The sequence below is a fragment of the Pristiophorus japonicus genome, chromosome 1 (assembly GCF_044704955.1).
Source record: "Pristiophorus japonicus isolate sPriJap1 chromosome 1, sPriJap1.hap1, whole genome shotgun sequence".
NCBI classification, from domain to species: Eukaryota; Metazoa; Chordata; class Chondrichthyes; family Pristiophoridae; genus Pristiophorus; species Pristiophorus japonicus.
The window spans coordinates 109,383,043-109,401,048 of NC_091977.1; the positions used below are offsets into that span (position 1 = coordinate 109,383,043).

General features: G+C 45.2%; 1 protein-coding gene across 2 annotated transcripts in view; it reads left to right on the forward strand.

Annotated features, from left to right (window-relative positions):
* The window catches only part of LOC139265343 (kinesin-like protein KIF27), a 165,736-nt gene extending 148,164 nt beyond the window's left edge, over window positions 1–17,572 (forward strand). For both annotated transcript variants that reach the window (XM_070882312.1, XM_070882322.1), the window contains exons 17-18: window positions 547–714; window positions 13,231–17,572. In XM_070882312.1, coding sequence (XP_070738413.1) covers window positions 547–714; window positions 13,231–13,691 — 629 coding nt within the window. In that variant the 3' untranslated portion in view covers window positions 13,692–17,572. The remainder of the gene's footprint in view (window positions 1–546; window positions 715–13,230) is intronic.
* The last annotated feature ends 434 nt before the right edge of the window (window positions 17,573–18,006 follow it).

Below are 18,006 nucleotides of genomic sequence, written 5' to 3' on the forward strand. Positions count from 1 at the left end.
CGTTCAGCCTTCGGTCCTGAAAGGCCTGCCTGAAGCACTTTCACACAGGTAGGAAGATGGTTTATTTAATCTTTTCTTTGCTTATAAATGTTTATTCAGGTTGGATTTATTTGTATAATATTTGTATAAGTATAAATAAGGATTTATTATAGAATTTAATGACTTCCATTTCCCCCCCCCCCCCCCCCACCTCGTTCTGGACGCCTAATTTGTAACCTGCGCCTGATTTTTTAATGTGTAGAACAGGTTTTTTCAGTTCTACAAAAATCTTCACTTGCTCCATTCTACTTTAGTTTGGAGTACGTTTTCACTGTGGAAACTTTCAAATCAGGCGTCAGTGGCTGGACACGCCCCCTTTTGAAGAAAAAATTCTCTTCCAAAAGTAGAACTGTTCTACCTGACTAGAACTGCAGAAAAAAAAATGTGGAGAATTGCGATTTCTAAGATAGTCCGTTCTCCACCAGTTGCTCCTAAAAATCAGGCGCAAATCATGTGGAAACTTGGGCCCTATATGTTTATATTTTTAACAGCCCTATGTTCTTTCAGACAAAAGCGGTGAGGGACTTGCAGATGGTATAAAGGCACATGAGTCGAAGATCCAACAGCTGGAAAAGGACCTGTACTTCTATAAAAAAACAAGCAGAGAACTGAAGAAGAAACTGCGGGAATTGGTTGAATCCCTAAGCCAGAACCAGCAAGTGACAACTTCAAGAAGTAATTAACTTAACTGCTTTATCATTCATGCTTTCAATTCATTTTCTTGTAAGCTATTTTTCGTCTTTTCCCCTAAATCTCCCTTCTGCACACATTTACCCAATCGAGAGAATTTGTAGATCACCAGCTTGCAGGCTTTCTCCAGTGGTAATCTAGAACTGGTTAATAGAAATGAATGTAAATTGCCTCAGAGTGTCTAACTCTCTGATTTTTCCTCCTTGTGGCGATGTTTGGACTTTTCTCAGTCTCCATAACATAGGGATAACATAGCAGAAATCAGAATCTTACTGCATGAGCATTCTGAAGCTCCAGTGTGCTACATCCCTGCACCTCTTGGCTCTTGATATTAAAAGAAAATTAAACCTTAATCTTAAAATGTTGGTTGTTATGTATGCAAACTTTACAATTGTGTAAGACTTGCTACCAAGGGGCGCACCTGTTGGAGACCCCAGGGTCACCTGCACACCCCATGCAAGCAAGTATAAAAGGTTATCTGCCATGCTGCTTCAGCACTCTGGAGTTTGATTAAAGAGACTAAGGTCACATCAGTTTGAGCTTACAGCGTACAGTCTTGTGGAGTTATTCTGAACATAACAATTGGCGACGAGCAACAGATCATGAACTTTCACGCAGTTATGGCTGCCGTCGGTATTCTTGAGAGATTTGTTGAGGGTAATGATTGGGAAGCCTTCGTTAAGCGTCTTGACCAGTACTTCATGGCCAACGAGCTGGATACGGACAGTAACGCGGTCAAGCGCAGGGCGATTCTCCTCACCGTTTATGGGTCCATGATATATGATATATGGCCTCATCAAAAATCTGCTAGCACTGACGAAACCAACGGACAAGACATATACAGAGTTGTGCACTCTGGTTCGGGGACACCTCATGCCGAAGGAGAGCATCTTAATTACCAGGTATCGCTTTTATACGCACCACCGCTCCGAGGGCCAGGACATGGCGAGCTATGTTGCCAACCTAAGACGCCTTTGCTGGATTTTTGGGGACAATGTTGTGGGACTTTTTCGTGCTTTGAATCGGCCACGAGGTCATTCCTTGCAAACTGCTGTCTGCCGAATCCCTAGATCTGAGCAAGGCCATCACGATAGCCCAGGCTTTCATGTCCATGAACGATAACACTAAGCAGATATCTTCTCAGCATCGAAGCTCACCAGCAAGTACTGTGCATAAAATAACGCCTTCAGCAGACAGAACTGTACATGGCAGGGCCTACACGCCTGCAGAGGCGAGACCTAGGATGACTGAGTCTGCCGTGGGGCGTGAATGCAAATCCATTAACGCCATGTTGGCGCTGCGGGGGTAATCATAGAGCCCATCAATGTCAATTCAAGCACTACGTGTGCAAAGGCTGTGGAACAATGGGGCACCTTCAGCAAATGTGCAAATGTGCTGCGACTCGCTACGTGGTAGAGTCGGCAGAAGATGACCGATCCAATGCAGATCACGCTGAACGAGTAAGAGAGGCAACTCAACCCGAGGCTGAAGAGGAAGTGTATGGGGTACACACCTTCACCAGCAAAAGACCTCCGATAATGTTGAAAGTCAAATTAAATGGCATTTCAGTTTCCATGGAATTGGACATGGGAGCGAGTCAGTCAATTATGAGCCAGAAGGCTTTTGAGAAACTGTGTGGCAACAAGTCACAAAGGCAAAAACCATGCCTGATTTATATAAAGCTGCGCACTTACACCAAAGAGCTCATACCAGTCATTGGCAGTGCGGCAGTGAAGATATCATACGATGGAGCTGTGCATGATTTATCACGATGGATTGTACCAGGGAATGGCCCAACACTGTTCGGCAAAAGCTGGCTAGGAAAAATTCGATGGAACTGGGACGATATCAAAGCACTGTCTTCGGTGGATGAGACCTCATGCGCTCAAGTGCTAAACAAATTTCCGTCACTATTTGAGCCAGGCATCTGCAACTTCACAGGCGCCAAAGTGCAGATCCATCTAGTCCCTGATGCACGGCCCGTTCATCACAAGGCCCGAGCAGTTCCATATATGATACGGGAGAAAGTCGAGATCGAACTGGACAGACTTCAAAGAGAGGGAATTATATTGCCAGTCGAGTTCAACGAGTGGGCCAGTCTCCAATTGTTCCGGTGTTGAAAAGCGATGGCACGGTCAGTGTTGTGTATCTGTAAAGCATGCACTCCCATATTCCGCCACCAGGGAGCACATCCCCTGAAGTCCCAAGGGATCCCAGCATCCCTTGGGAGCACAGTATATAAGCCGGCCCCTAAGGCCTGTTCCTCACTCTGGAGTGTCTTAATAAAGACTGAGGTCACTGTTACTTTAACCTCCCTGTGTGCCGTCTCATCTGTGTTAGGAACACAATAACTGGCGACGAGTATACGAATCCAACGCAAAGATGCAGCAAACTGTGGGCATCCTGGAGAAGTTCTCGGAGGGTGAGGACTGGGAAGCCAATGTCGAACGGCTAGACCAGTACTTTGTAGCCAACGAGCTGGACGGAGAAGGAAGCGCTGCAAAAAGTAGAGCGGTCCTCCTCATGAGGCACCGACCTACAGCCTCATGAAGAATCTGGCTCCGGTGAAACCCACAGATAAGTCGTATGAGGAGCTGTGTACACTGGTTCGGGAGTATCTTAACCCGAGGGAGAGCGTGCTGATGGCGAGGTATCGGTTCTACACGTGCCAGCGATCTGAAGGTCAGGAAGTGGCAAGCTACGTCGCCGAGCTAAGGCGACTTGCAGGACACTGAGTTTGATGGCTACCTGGAGCAGATGCTCAGAGACTTTTTTGTACTGGGCATTGGCCACGATACCATCCTACGAAACGTTTGACTGTGGAGACACCGACCCTCAGTAAGGCCATTGCAATAGCACAGGCGTTTATGTTCACCAGTGATAACACCAAACAAATCTCTCAGCACACAAGTGCTAGCAGTGTTCATAAATTAACTGGAACTGTGTTTGCGAGCAGAAATGTACAGGACAGAAACCATGAGTCTGCAACTGCCAGCAGGCCTCAGGTGACCCAGGTGACTCAGAGTCCGCATCAAAGGATGAATGCAAGGCAATTCACACCTTGTTGGCATTGTGGAAGCTTCCATTCAGCCTACTCATGCCGCTTCAGACGACGTGCAAGCTCTGCAAAATCTGCTAACCACCACATGGCAGAGGAAGATCGGTCCATGGTGGATCAAAGCAATTTCGAGCCTCAGAGAGAGGAAGTAGATGCTGAAGTACACGGGATGCACACATATTTGACGAAATATCCACCTATAATGCTAAATGTAAAATTGAATAGCTTACCCGTAGCCATGGAACTGGACACTGCCGCTAGCCAATCCATCATGAGTAAAAAGATATTTGAGAGACTGTGGTGCAACAAGGCATTCAGACCAGCCCTGAGCCCCATCCACACGAAACTGAGAACGTACACCAAAGAGCTCATCACTGTCATGGGCAGCGCCATAGTCAAGGTCACCTACGAGTGCACGGTTCACGAACTGCCACTCTGGATTATCCCGAGCAATGGCCCCACACTGCTTGGAAGGAGCTGGCTGGGCAAAATCCGCTGGAACTGGGATGACATCCGAGCGCTATCACATGTCGATGAGGCCTCATGTACCCAGGTTCTGAACAAATTTCCTTCCCTTTTTGAGCCAGGCATTGGAAACTTTTCCGGGGCTAAGTTGCGGATCCACTTGGTCCCAGAGGCACGACCCATTCACCACAAGGCGCGAGCGGTTCCTCCCATGAAGAGGGAGAGAGTGGAAATCGAGCTGGACAGGCTGCAATGCGAGGGCATCATCTCCCCAGTGAAATTCAGTGAGTGGGCCAGCCCGATTGTTCCAGTATTCAAAAGTAATAGCATGGTCAGGATTTGCAGCGATTATAAAGTAACTATTAATCGTTTCTCGCTACAGGACCAATACCCGCTACCTAAGGCAGACAACCTATTTGCGACGCTGGCAGGAGGCAAGACGTTCACCAAGCTCGACCTGACTTCGGCCTACATGACGCAGGAGCTGGAGGAGTCTTCGAAGAGGCCTCACCTGCATCAACATGCACAAGGGACTGTTCATCGACAACAGATGCCCGTTTGGAATTTGGTCGGCTGCAGCGATCTTGGAGAGAAACATGGAGAGCCTACTCAAGTCGGTACCACGCACGGTGGTTTTTCAGGACGACATATTGGTCACGGATCGGGACACCGTTGAGCATCTACAAAACCTGGAGGAGGTCTTCCAGCAACTGGATCGCATAAGGCTGCGGCTGAAGAGGTCGAAATGCCTCTTCATGGCAACAGAAGTGTAGTTTTGGGGGAGAAAGATCGCGGCGGACGGCATTCGGCCCACAAACGCCAAGACAGAGGCTATCAGGAACGTGCCCAGGCCACAGAACGTCACGGAGCTGCGGTCATTCCTGGGACTCCTCAACTATTTTGGTAACTTCCCCTCTTAGAGCCCCCACATGTGTTATTGCGTAAAGGTGAGAACTGGGTATGGGGAAAAAAAACAAGTAATTGCTTTTGAGAAAGCCAGAAACATTTTATGCTCCCAACAAGCTGCTTGTATTGTATAACCCGTGTAAAAGACTTGTGCTAGCATGTGATGCGTCGTCGTATGGAGTCGGCTATGTATTACAACAAGCTGACGTTGCGGGGAAGTTGCAACCTGTTGCCTATGCTGCTCGGAGCTTGTCTAAGGCCGAGAGGGCCTACAGCATGATTGAGAAAGAGGCATTAGCGTGTGTGTTCGGGATAAAGAAAATGCATCAGTACCTGTTTGGCCTCAAATTTGAGCTGGAAACCGATCACAAGCGTCTCATATCCCTATTTGCTGAAAACAAGGGGATAAATACTAATCCCTCAGCGCGAGTGCCCACCTTTGTATGCAGGCTATCAGCCTATAACTATACCATCCACCACAGGCCAGGCACCGAGAACTGTGCGGATGCTCTCAGTCGGCTACCATTGCCCACCACAGGGGTGGAAATGGCACAGCCTGCAAACTTGTTGATGGTGACGCAGCCCGCAGACTTGTTGATGGTCATGGAAGCGTTTGAAAATGATAAATCACCTGTCACGGCCCACCAGATTAGGACTTAAATCAGCCAAGATCTTCTGCTGTCCCTAGTAAAAAAAACTGTGTACTGCATGGGAGTTGGGCCAGCATTCCCGTTGAAATGCAAGAGCTAATCAAGCCGTTCCAGCGGTGAAAGGACGAGCTGTCCATTCAGGCAGACTGCCTGTTGTGGGGTAACCGCGTAGTGCTACCCAAAAAGGGCAGGGAGACGTTCATCTCGGATCTCCACAGCACACACCCGGGATAGTAATGATGAAAGCGATAGCCAGATCCCACGTGTGGTGGCCTGGTATTGACTCTGACTTAGAGTCCTGTGTACTGCAATGCAGCATGTGTGCTCAGATGAGCAACGCGCCCAGAGAGGCACCACTAAGTTTGTGGTCCTGGCCCTTCAGACCATGGTCGAGGATCCATGTCGACTATGCGGGCCCGTTTCTCGGTAAATTGTTCCTGGTGGTGGTGGATGCTTTTTCAAAATGGATTAAATGTGAAATAATGTCGGGAGCCACCGCCACCATTGAAAGCCTGAGGGTCATGTTTGCCACACACAGCCTGCCTGACATACTGGTCAGTGACAATGGGCCATGTTTCACCAGTGCCGAATTTAAAGAATTCATGATCCGCAATGGGATCAAACACGTCACCTCTGCCCCGTTTAAACCAGCCTCCAATGGGCAAGCAGAGCGGGCAGTACAAACAATCAAACTGAGCCTTAAACGAGTCACAGAAGGCTCACTCCAAATCCGCCTGTACCGAGTACTGCTCAGCTACCACACGAGACCCCACTCACTCACAGGGATGCCCCCAGCTGAGCTACTCATGAAAAGGACATTGAAAACCAGACTCTCGCTGGTTCACCCCAACCTGCATGATCAGGTAGAGAGCAGGCGGCAGCAACAAAATGTAAACGATGGTCGCGCCACTGTGTCACGGGAAATTGATCTGAATGACCCTGTATATGTGCTAAACTATGGACATGGTCCGAAGTGGATCGAGGGCACGGTGATAGCTAAAGAAGGGAGTAGAGTGTTTGTAGTCAAATTAGACAATGGACAAATTTGCAAAAAGCACCTGGACCAAACGAGGCTGCGGTTCACAGACTGCCCTGAACAACCCACAGCAGACACCACCTTTTTCGAGCCCACAACACACACCCAAAGGATCACGACACCACCCCAGACCAGGAAATCGAACCCATCACGCCCAACAGCCCAGCAAGGCCAGGCTCACCCAGCAGCCCTGCAAGGCCAACAACACGCCAGCCAAGCGAGGGCACAGCCAACACACCAGAGCAGACATCTGTACCGAGGCGGTCCATCAGGGAAAGAAAGGCTCCCGACTGCCTCACCTTATAAATAGTTTTCACTTTGACTTTGCGGGGGGAGTGATGTTGAGTATCTGTAAAGTATGCACTCCCATGTTCCGCCACCAGGGAGCGCATCGCCTGAAGTCCCAAGGGATCCCAGCATCCCTTGGGAGCACTGTATATAAACCGGCCCCTAAGGCCTGTTCCTCACTTTGGAGTGTCTTAATAAAGACTGAGGTCATTGTTACTTTAACCTCCCTGTGTGAAGTCCCATCTGTGTTAGGAACACAATTGTAAGAATCTGCGTAGACGACAAGGTAAGGATCAACCGAGTCTCATGACAGGACCAGTACCCACTACCCAAAGCAGAGGACCTGTTGGCAATGTTAGCAGGGGGGGGGGGAATGTCATTCACCAAGCTGGATCAAACCTCTGCTTGCATGACACAGGAGCTGGATGAATCTTCTAAAAGATTGACGTGCATCAACACACACAAAGGACTGTTCATATACCACAGATGCCCTTTTGGGATTCGCTCGGCTGCTGCTATCTTCCAGAGCAACATGGAGAGTCTGCTGAAATCGGTTCCGCGCACCGTTATGTTTCAAGACAACATCCTGATCGCTGGTCGTGACACCACCGAACACTTGCACAACCTGGAAGAGGTTCTTAAGCAACTTGACAGAGTGGGACTCAGGCTGAAACGCTCCAAGTGTGTTTTCCTGGCACCAGAGGTCGAATTTTTGGAGAGAAAGATTGTGGCAGATGGCATCAGACCCACGGACTCAAAGGCGGAGGCCATCACGAATGTATCCAGACCACAGAATGTGACTGAACTACGTTCGTTCCTGGAACTCAACTATTTTGGTAACTTTCTACCCGGGTTGAGCACCTTGCTGGAACTTTTGCATTTACTGCTATGTAAGGGTGATGATTGGGTTTGGGGTAAATCTCAAGAGACAGCCTTTGATAAGGCCAGAAACCTGCTATGTTCTAACAAGTTACTCGTATTGTATGACCCGTGTAAACGTTTAGTACTAGCTTGTGATGCATCTTCGTACGGGGTCGGTTGTGTTATTACAGCAAGCCAATGAGCCAGGCAAACTGCAACTGGTTGCATATGCAGCCAGAAGTTTATCTAAGGCTGAAAGAGCCTACAGTATGGTTGAGAAAGAAGCATTAGCATGCATATACGGGGTTAAGAAAATGCACCAATATCGATTTGGACTCCAGTTCGAGCGCGAAACCGACCACAAACCACTCATTTTGCTGTTTTCAGAAAGCAAAGGTATTAACATCAGTGCTTCATCCCACATCCAAAGATGGACACCAACATTATCTGCGTATGACTATGTAATCCGCCACAGACCAGGCACTGAGAACTGTGCTGATGCCCTCAGTTGGCTACCATTGCCCACCACCGGGGTGGAAATGGCGCAACCCGCAGACTTGCTTCTTGTAATGGATGTTTTTGAGAGTGAGGGATCACCCGTCACGGCTCGCCAGATCAGGCCCAGGACTAGCCAGGACCCTGTGCTATCACCAGTTTAAAAAAAAACTGCGTCCTTAATGGGAGCTGGTCGGCTGTTCCTGGGGAAATGCAAGATGAAATTAAGCCGTTTTACCAATGCAAGGATGAAATGTCCATCCAATCGGATTGTCTCCTATGGGGGAATCGTGTGGTTTTGCCCCAAAAAAGGCAGCGAAACGTTTATACGCGACCTACACAGTACCCACCCAGGCATAGTCATAATGAAGGCTATCGTCAGGTCGCACATTTGGTGGCCCGGTATTGACTCGTAATTGGAGTCATGCGTACATCAATGTAACACTTGCTCACAGTTGAGCAATGCACCAAGGGAGGCCCCACCGACTCTGTGGTCATGGCCCTTCAAACCGTGGTCTTCACTGGCCCCTTTCCAGGAAAGAGGATCCTCGTAGCAGTGGACGCTTACTCTAAATGGACTGAATGTGTAATAATGTCATCATGTACATCCACTGCCACCATTGAAAGCCTCCAGGCCATGTTCGCCACCCATGGTTTGCCCAACGTCCTTGTTAGTGACAATGGACCATGTTTTACCAGCTCAGAATTCAACGAGTTCATAGCCCGCAATGGAATCAAACATGTCAGGTCTGCCCCGTTTAGAAACATAGAAAATAGGTGCAGGAGTAGGCCATTCAGCCCTTCTAACCTGCACCGCCATTCAATGAGTTCATGGCTGAACATGCAACTTCAGTACCCCATTCCTGCTTTCTCGTCATACCCCTTGATCCCCCGAGTAGTAAGGACTTCATCTAACTCCCTTTTGAATATATTTAGTGAATTGGCCTCAACTACTTTCTGTGGTAGAGAATTCCACAGGTTCACCACTCTCCGGGTGAAGAAGTTTCTCCTCATCTCGGTCCTAAATGGCTTACCCCTTATCCTTAGACTGTGACTCCTGGTTCTGGACTTCCCCAACATTGGGAACATTCTTCCTGCATCTAACCTGTCTAAACCCATCAGAATTTTAAACGTTTCTATGAGGTCCCCTCTCATTCTTCTGAACTCCAGTGAATACAAGCCCAGTTGATCCAGTCTTTCTTGATAGGTCAGTCCCACCATCCCGGGAATCAGTCTGGTGAATCTTCGCTGCACTCCCTCAATAGCAAGAATGTCCTTCCTCAAGTTAGGAGACCAAAACTGTACACAATACTCCAGGTGTGGCCTCACCAAGGCCCTGTACAACTGTAGCAACACCTCCCTGCTCCTGTACTCAAATCCCCTCGCTATTTGCTTTCTTAACCGCCTGCTGTACCTGCATGCCAACCTTCAATGACTGATGTACCATGACACCCAGGTCTCGTTGCACCTCCCCTTTTTCTAATCTGTCACCATTCAGATAATAGTCTGTCTCTCTGTTTTTACCACCAAAGTGGATAACCTCACATTTATCCACATTATACTTCATCTGCCATGCATTTGCCCATTCACCTAACCTATCCAAGTCACTCTGCAGCCTCATAGCATCCTCCTCGCAGCTCACACTGCCACCCAACTTAGTGTCATCCGCAAATTTGGAGATACTACATTTAATCCCCTCGTCTAAATCATTAATGTACAATGTAAACAGCTGGGGCCCCAGCACAGAACCTTGCGGTACCCCACTAGTCACTGCCTGCCATTCTGAAAAGTACCCATTTACTCCTACTCTTTGCTTCCTGTCTGACAACCAGTTCTCAATCCACGTCAGCACACTACCCCCAATCCCATGTGCTTTAACTTTGCACATTAATCTCTTGTGTGGGACCTTGTCGAAAGCCTTCTGAAAGTCCAAATATACAACATCAACTGGTTCTCTCTTGTCCACTTTACTGGAAACATCCTCAAAAAAATTCCAGAAGGTTTGTCAAGCATGATTTCCCTTTCACAAATCCATGCTGACTTGGACCTATCATGTCACCATTTTCCAAATGCACTGCTATGACATCCTTAATAATTGATTCCATCATTTTACCCACTACTGAGGTCAGGCTGACCGGTCTATAATTCCCTGTTTTCTCTCTCCCTCCTTTTTTAAAAAGTGGGGTTACATTGGCTACCCTCCACTCGATAGGAACTGATCCAGAGTCAATGGAATGTTGGAAAATGACTGTCAATGCATCCGCTATTTCCAAGGCCACCTCCTTAAGTACTCTGGGATGCAGTCCATCAGGCCTGGGGATTTATCGGCCTTCAATCCCATGAATTTCCCCAACACAATTTCCCGACTTATAAAGATTTCCCTCAGTTCCTCCTCCTTACTAGACCCTCTGACCCTTTTTATATCCGGAAGGTTGTTGGTGTCCTCCTTAGTGAATACCGAACCAAAGTACTTGTTCAATTGGTCTGCCATTTCTTTGTCCCCCGTTATGACTTCCCCTGATTCTGACTGCAGGGGACCTACGTTTGTCTTTACTAACCTTTTTCTCTTTACATACCTATTTAAGCCCGCATCCAATGGTCAAGTGGAACGGGCAGCCCAAACTATCAAGCAGAGCCTGAAACGCGTGACGGATGGTTCCCTGCAGACCTGGTTTTCGTGTGTTCTGCTCAGCTACCGGACGCGACTCCACTTGCTTACCGGGGTTCCCCCGGCAGAATTGTTAATAAAGAGAGCACTCAAAACCAGTCTCTCCTTCGTCCACCCGGATCTCAGTGATCATGTAGAAACCCGGCGTCACCGACATAACATGTAACCACGATCGCGCGGCTGTATCGCGTGACATTGAGGTTAATGACCCTGTATTTGTTCTTAATTACCGTCACGGTCCCAAATGGGTTGCTGGCACTGTTTTAGCCAAGGAGGGGAATAGAGTGTTTGTTGTCAAACTTCTGAATGGACAAGCGTGCAGAAAGCATTTGATCAGACCAAACTGCGATTCACTGACAACCAAGAACAGTTTGAAGAGGACATTACCATCATTGATCCACCAACACACACCTAACCAGCAATCGACCTCGCTGTCAATCACGAGGATGAACCCACCGACAGTCCGATCAGACCAGCCGCGCTGCAACGCAGCAATGATCTGACCGACTCACCCATGCCAGGACTTCAACTCAGGTGATCAACCCGGGAACGAAGAGCCCCGGATCGCCTCAACTTGTAAATAACTTGTATCTAAGACTTTGGTGGGCGGGGGGGGGGAGTGATGTTATGTATGTAAACTTCATAATAGTGTAAGACTTGCCACCAGAGGACGCACCTGTTGGAGACCCAAGGGTCGCCTGCACACTCCGTGCAAGCAAGTATAAAAGGTTGTCTTACATGCTGCTTCAGCACGCTGGAGTTTGATTAAAGAGACTAAGGGCACATAAGTTTGAGCTTACAGCATACAGTCGTGTGGAGTTATTCTGAACATAACATTGGTAAACTGATTTCAGCTGGCCCAACCAGTCCATGTTAGTACTTATCCTGCACGTGAGCAGTAGTCCTCTTCTTCTGAGGCAGTCCCTCGGAGTCAAGGATGCTGTTCCCAGTAGTACATTAGGACTACTGCCCTGTTCCCATATCCCTTTGTTCCCTCTTCCATCAACCAACTGACTAACCTATTCTTAAATATTGACATGGGCTGCAGGAAAGTGGAGTTGAGATAGAAGATCAGTCATGGTCTTCTTGAATGGCTGCTTCAAGAAAATTAATTTTCTTGAACATTCTACTGGCTGCAGTAGAAGCTCAAACCAATAAGCTTAATTATTGCAGACTGAGACTTCAACTAGTTGTGACAGCAGGCCTGATGCCATAGATACTTGCAAGGGCCTGACTAATTATTATGCTGGATTGTTTGTCAGAACTTTCCCAACTGCAGCATGTCATGCTTTATATGGTACTGCATGGAAGATGATATGAGAGTGTGATTGCCAGCCAGAGCAGCGTGATTCACCACATTCATCAAGATGCTATCGATCATATTTGCAGGCATTGTCACATCCACCTGGCAACGGCTTTGGGAAGTGGCTTCACTGGGTCTGGTGAGAAGAACCAAATGCAGAGCTGCAGCATCAACTGTAGGGACATCTAACATGCACCCATACCCCTGGCACAACAAGTATCAGAACTGAAATAAAAACACAAAATACTGGAAATATTCAGCATGTCAGACAGCATCTGTAAATAGAAGCTGGTAGGATTAACATTTCAGGTTGATGAACTTTCATTAGTTGTTGTCTCAAACCTGAATATGGGGTTCCATTTGCCTTTATTTCTGTCTGTTACTTTTTAATTCCCTGCTATTTCAGTCTTGGCAAAGAGGGTTGATGGGTTGAGGCTTTCAGAATGTTTTCACCCTCACCCATTGTGATATTCCCCATTAGTTGTCCCCATCCCTTTACATTTTCACTTGCATACAAAGTTCCTCTGCTATCACTACAGTGCCCTATACTTGCCCTGTCTGCACCTGCATCTGTGAATTAAGAATGCAAATGAGCTGACCAAATAATTCGAGTGCTATTAACACGTTAGATTTAGTACCAGTTCTTAATCTTTTAGCCACGACTCGCAACGGAAGCAGAAAAATCAACCTCAATATTTAAATTTTGCTGGTTAATAAAGGATGTAAAATGTTGCAAGAGAATGTAACATTTAAAAATTAATTTGATTGCAGGTAATGGTACTGGTGATGCAGTTTTAAGCTCGAGAGGAGCAGAAGTTTATACAAAGGAACAAAAATGGGCTTCAAGACCATATAAAAGTATTGAAGAAGAAAATGACAATTCTCTGGCAACATCTGGAGCAAACAAGAACCAGAAATTATGGGAAGAAATTTCTGAAATGGCACAAGGCTCCACAAGAATGACCTATGAGCAAGAGTATTTACTCAGTTCAGAAGCAGCAGATGAAACACCGCCAGCGAAAGCATACGCTTCATCATCCAAGCCTTCTCAGATAATTGAGAAGCCATCACAGCTTCATATTATTACTCCTGTCAGAGTATCCCGCAAGGAATTGCGGCAAATTACTGCAACACAGGTGTCCATGAGGCGCTCAAGTTTCAGTAGCAGTGTGAACTCTGTCCCTACAGATTCCATTGAAATAACCAGAAAATCTCTGGACTTAAATATGTAGCACAAAATTTGCTGATTGTGAATCTTGTACTGGAACCACACAAGCTAATTCATAGTTTGGCTAGCAAACTTCACTTTAAAATGTGGGTTTGCTACAATAAGTGGGATTGTTTCACAGAGAACATATTACTTATTCCAAACATCCATATAATGGATTCTGAACAATTGCTAAGAAAGAATCACATTCCCGGAGTGCATTCATCCAGTTGACTTAAGTTAATTAGCTCACTAACTTGTTGAGACACGATCATAAAAATATTTATATAGTGTTGCTTCCAACATTTCTGTATACCATTATCTGCACATATCTCTGCATTGAAGATTGGAATGCACTGACAAACAGACAAATTGATGTTGCATGGGGGATGGGGAAGGACTACATAAAGCACAGTGGGAATAAAACTGACCAATGCACAGTTAAAGCACTTACTGAAGTAATCTTATTCAGGAAAATTGAAACACAATTTACAACACAAATAGCACTCCAATGCAGATTTTCATGTTATGAAAACAGAATCTGAACCAGAGCTCAATTAACATTAAAAGTGCAGGATTTTGTTTTTGCACAACAACCCAGGTTACACTTAAACATCTGCCCATAACTAGTGGATGGATTAATGCAATTCACAAGTTCTGATTGACTGGTCAGTGAGCATCACTTCTCTTCTCAATCTGTCTCATGTTCTAAGAATGTAAGTACTGAAATTAATACCACCAGCTGTCTATTACTGGCTGTAATGTCATCTCCAGCAGGTTCTGTCTGAGAATCAGGAAGTGTTATGTTTATTAATAGTATTAGCTTGACTCAATTGGTCGTAGGAGTAACTTTTGTCTGCTCTGCTTGGGTGGTAAGCTCGTGAACAGATTGCCCGCCCATTATAGAAAATGACCAATTTTTATTTCCTTTGAATTAATTGATCTCTATAATGGGTGTGCAAACCGCTCTGCCAGTTTACTGCACAAACAGTAAAGACAAAATTTACCTTCAGAAGGTTGTGGATTTGAGCCTCTCACTTCAGGACTTGAGCCTGTAATTAAGGCTGATATTATAGTGCAGTACTGCTCATTATTGGTAATGCAATCTTTTGGATGAGATATTAAAATGAAACCCCACCTGCTTGTTCAAGTGGATGTAAAAGATCCCATGACACCACTGGAAGAAGAGCAGGGAGTTCTCCTGGTGTCCTGGCCATCATTCTTCCCTCTATAAACACCACTAAAAATGATTTGACTGGCCATTTATCTAATTTGTTTTTTGTGAAAATTTTGCAGTTGCATTTGTCTGCCTAACAGTGATTACATTTCACAAGTAATTAATTGACTGTGAAGTGCCTTGGATTATCCTGAGAACATGAATATAAGAACATAAGAAATAGGAACAGGAGTAGGCCATACAGCCCCTCGAGCCTGCTCCGCCATTCAATAAGATCATGGCTGATCCAATCATGGACTCAGCTCCACTTCCCCACCCGCTCCCTATAACCTTTTATCCCCTTATCATTTAAGAAACCCTCTATTTCTGTCTTAAATTTATTCAATGTCCCAGCTTCCACAGCTCTCTGAGGTATTGAATTCCACAGATTTACAACCCTCTGAGAGAAGAAATTTCTCCTCATCTCAGTTTGAAATGGGCGGCCCCTTATTCTAAGATCATGCCCTCTAGTTCTAGTCTCCCCCATCAGTGGAAACATCCTCTCTGCATCCACCTTGCCAAGCCCCCTCATAATCTTATAAGTTTCGATAAGATCACCTCTCATTCTTCTGAATTCCAATGAGTAGAGGCTCGACCTACTCAACCTTTCCTCATAAGTCAACCTCCTCATCCCCGGAATCAATCTTGTGAACCTTCTCTGAACTGCCTCCAAAGCAAGTATATCCTTTCATAAATATGGAAACCAAAACTGCACGCAGTATTCCAAGTGTGGCCTGACTAATACCCTATACAGCTGTAGCAAGACTTCCCTGCTTTTATACTCCATCCCCTTTGCAATAAAGGCCAAGATACCATTGGCCTTCTTGATCACTTGCTGTACCTGCATACTATCCTTTTGTGTTTCATGCAAGTACTCCCAGGTCTCGCTGTACTGTGGCACTTTGCAATCTTTCTCCACTTAAATAATAACTTGCTCTTTGATTTTCTTTCTGCCAGAGTGCATGACCTCACACTTTCGGACATTAAACTCCATCTGCCAAATTTTTGCCCACTCACCTAGCCTGTCTATGTCCTTTTGCAGATTTTTTGTGTCCTCCTCACACTTTGCTTTTCCTCCCATCTTTGTATCATCAGCAAACTTGTCTACGTTACACTCAGTCCCTTTTTCCAAGTCGTTAATATAGATTGTAAATAGTTGGGGTCCCAGCACTGATCCCTGCGGCACCCCACTAGTTACTGGTTGCCAACCAGAGAATGAACCATTTATCCCGACTCTCTGTTCTCTGTTAGTTAGCCAATCCTCTATCCATGCTAATATATTACCCCAAACCCCGTGAACTTTTATCTTGTGCAGTAACCTTTTATGTGGCACCTTGTCAAATGCCTTCTGGAAGTCCAAATACACCACATCCACTGGTTCCCCTTTATCCACACTGTTCGTTACATCCACAAAGAATTCCAGCAATTTAACTTCCTCATGAAAGGCTCCATATAACTGCAATTTCTTTTTTCTGTTTATTTTGCTTTAACTGGTTCTCTGTCCCCATTTCAGTGTACAACTGGACTGCAGTGTAGCCATAATAAGCTATATAGAGGGAACTGGGTGGTGCATTAGGGTTGGACACTGGTCTTTCATATTTGTGTTCAAATCCAGTCCGTGCAGATGGGATGAAAGTATCCTGTCTGCTGGCTATAAGGGACCCATGTGGAATGCATTTGGGTTAAATTATTTCAGTTCCAATAAGCATTGACCTGCAGCATAAAACAGTCCTTAATTTGATGGTAATTGGCAGTTTTACTCCGCTGTGGAGAATGGAAAAAATGTTACACTGGTGCAGCAGGAGGTGCTGTTCTGAGGCACATTGTTGGGCCAGAGCAGAGGGAGCGTTGCTCTGCATTGGCTATACCTGACCCCGGGAGTGCTTGATGGTGACATTGGAAAGTGCTCCATTTCCCAGCACTAACATTCCTCCCCAGGAGCACAGAACTTAAAAGAAAAAGATGTACAGCACTCTCAGTAATGTCTTTTAACCATACTGCAAAGTTATTTGTAATGAAGTTAAATGTGCTGCTTACTAAGGAATTTCTCCACATAATTCAAGTGACAAATGTAAAAATAAAAAGCAAAATCACACTTGCAGGAAAAGAGTTCTTGGGTCAGCAAGTGTCCACGATCAGATAAGGATGCTGTTATTTTCCAGATGTATAGTGAACATAATCATTTTATACTGGTCTGTCCTTATGGTGTCATGGTCTCAATGTTATTCAGTATTCTACCTGTTTTGTTCATTTTTGTACTTTAATAAGAGTGCTTTAGTATTCCAGTTTAATGGTTTGTTGGAGAAGTATTTTATATGATTGCATTTGTTAATTTTATTTTAATAAAAAAGATTTTTGTATTTGTATAGAAATAAAACAATGTAAGATTGTCTTCCTGAATTGAATCAATATTTTAAGGAAATGGTGTGAGTACCAGGGCCCTGTTCAAACATTAACAATTATTATGGTTAGCTTTAACATTTTATTCCTTTTCTGCACATCTAGGAAGACATTTTTTTTTAAAAGGATAGAATGATGTGAATACTAATAGTTCTTTGTAAAGGTTTAATTTTCTAAAGGAGTACTGATGGTGGAATTTTTAAACATTTTCAGAGCTGATTTGTGCTAAACTAACTTTTATGCAAAATTTCTTTCTTCACTTTTATAACTGTGTTAATATTAAACAGTTCCAGTAGTCAAATAAATTCTAAATTAAATGTAGATGTTATTTTTGTTCCCTTCGTTTTACACAGAATGCAGAATTTACTTTTGTACAGTTAATAACTGAGCACTCTAATTGTCAAAAAAAATGCTGAATATGACTGGATCTCAAAATACTTCAGTCTGGACAGTGGCTCTATTGCTTTCTCCACATCCCTGTCATTCTACTGCTGCCCTTGCATATAAATAAAGTAAATAAATCACTGTTACAGTATAAAATTAATTTGCAGCAGTTCAATCATTCATTGAATATGATATAATTAACATGTCATAATCCATTTGCAACTGTCATTTGTTGACTTTTTTAATCCAAATAGTTCAGTGCATTTTGCATAATTATGTCTGAGCGTATCCACTGAACAGTAAGAAGTTACAAAAGCAAAACACTACAGATGCTGGAATC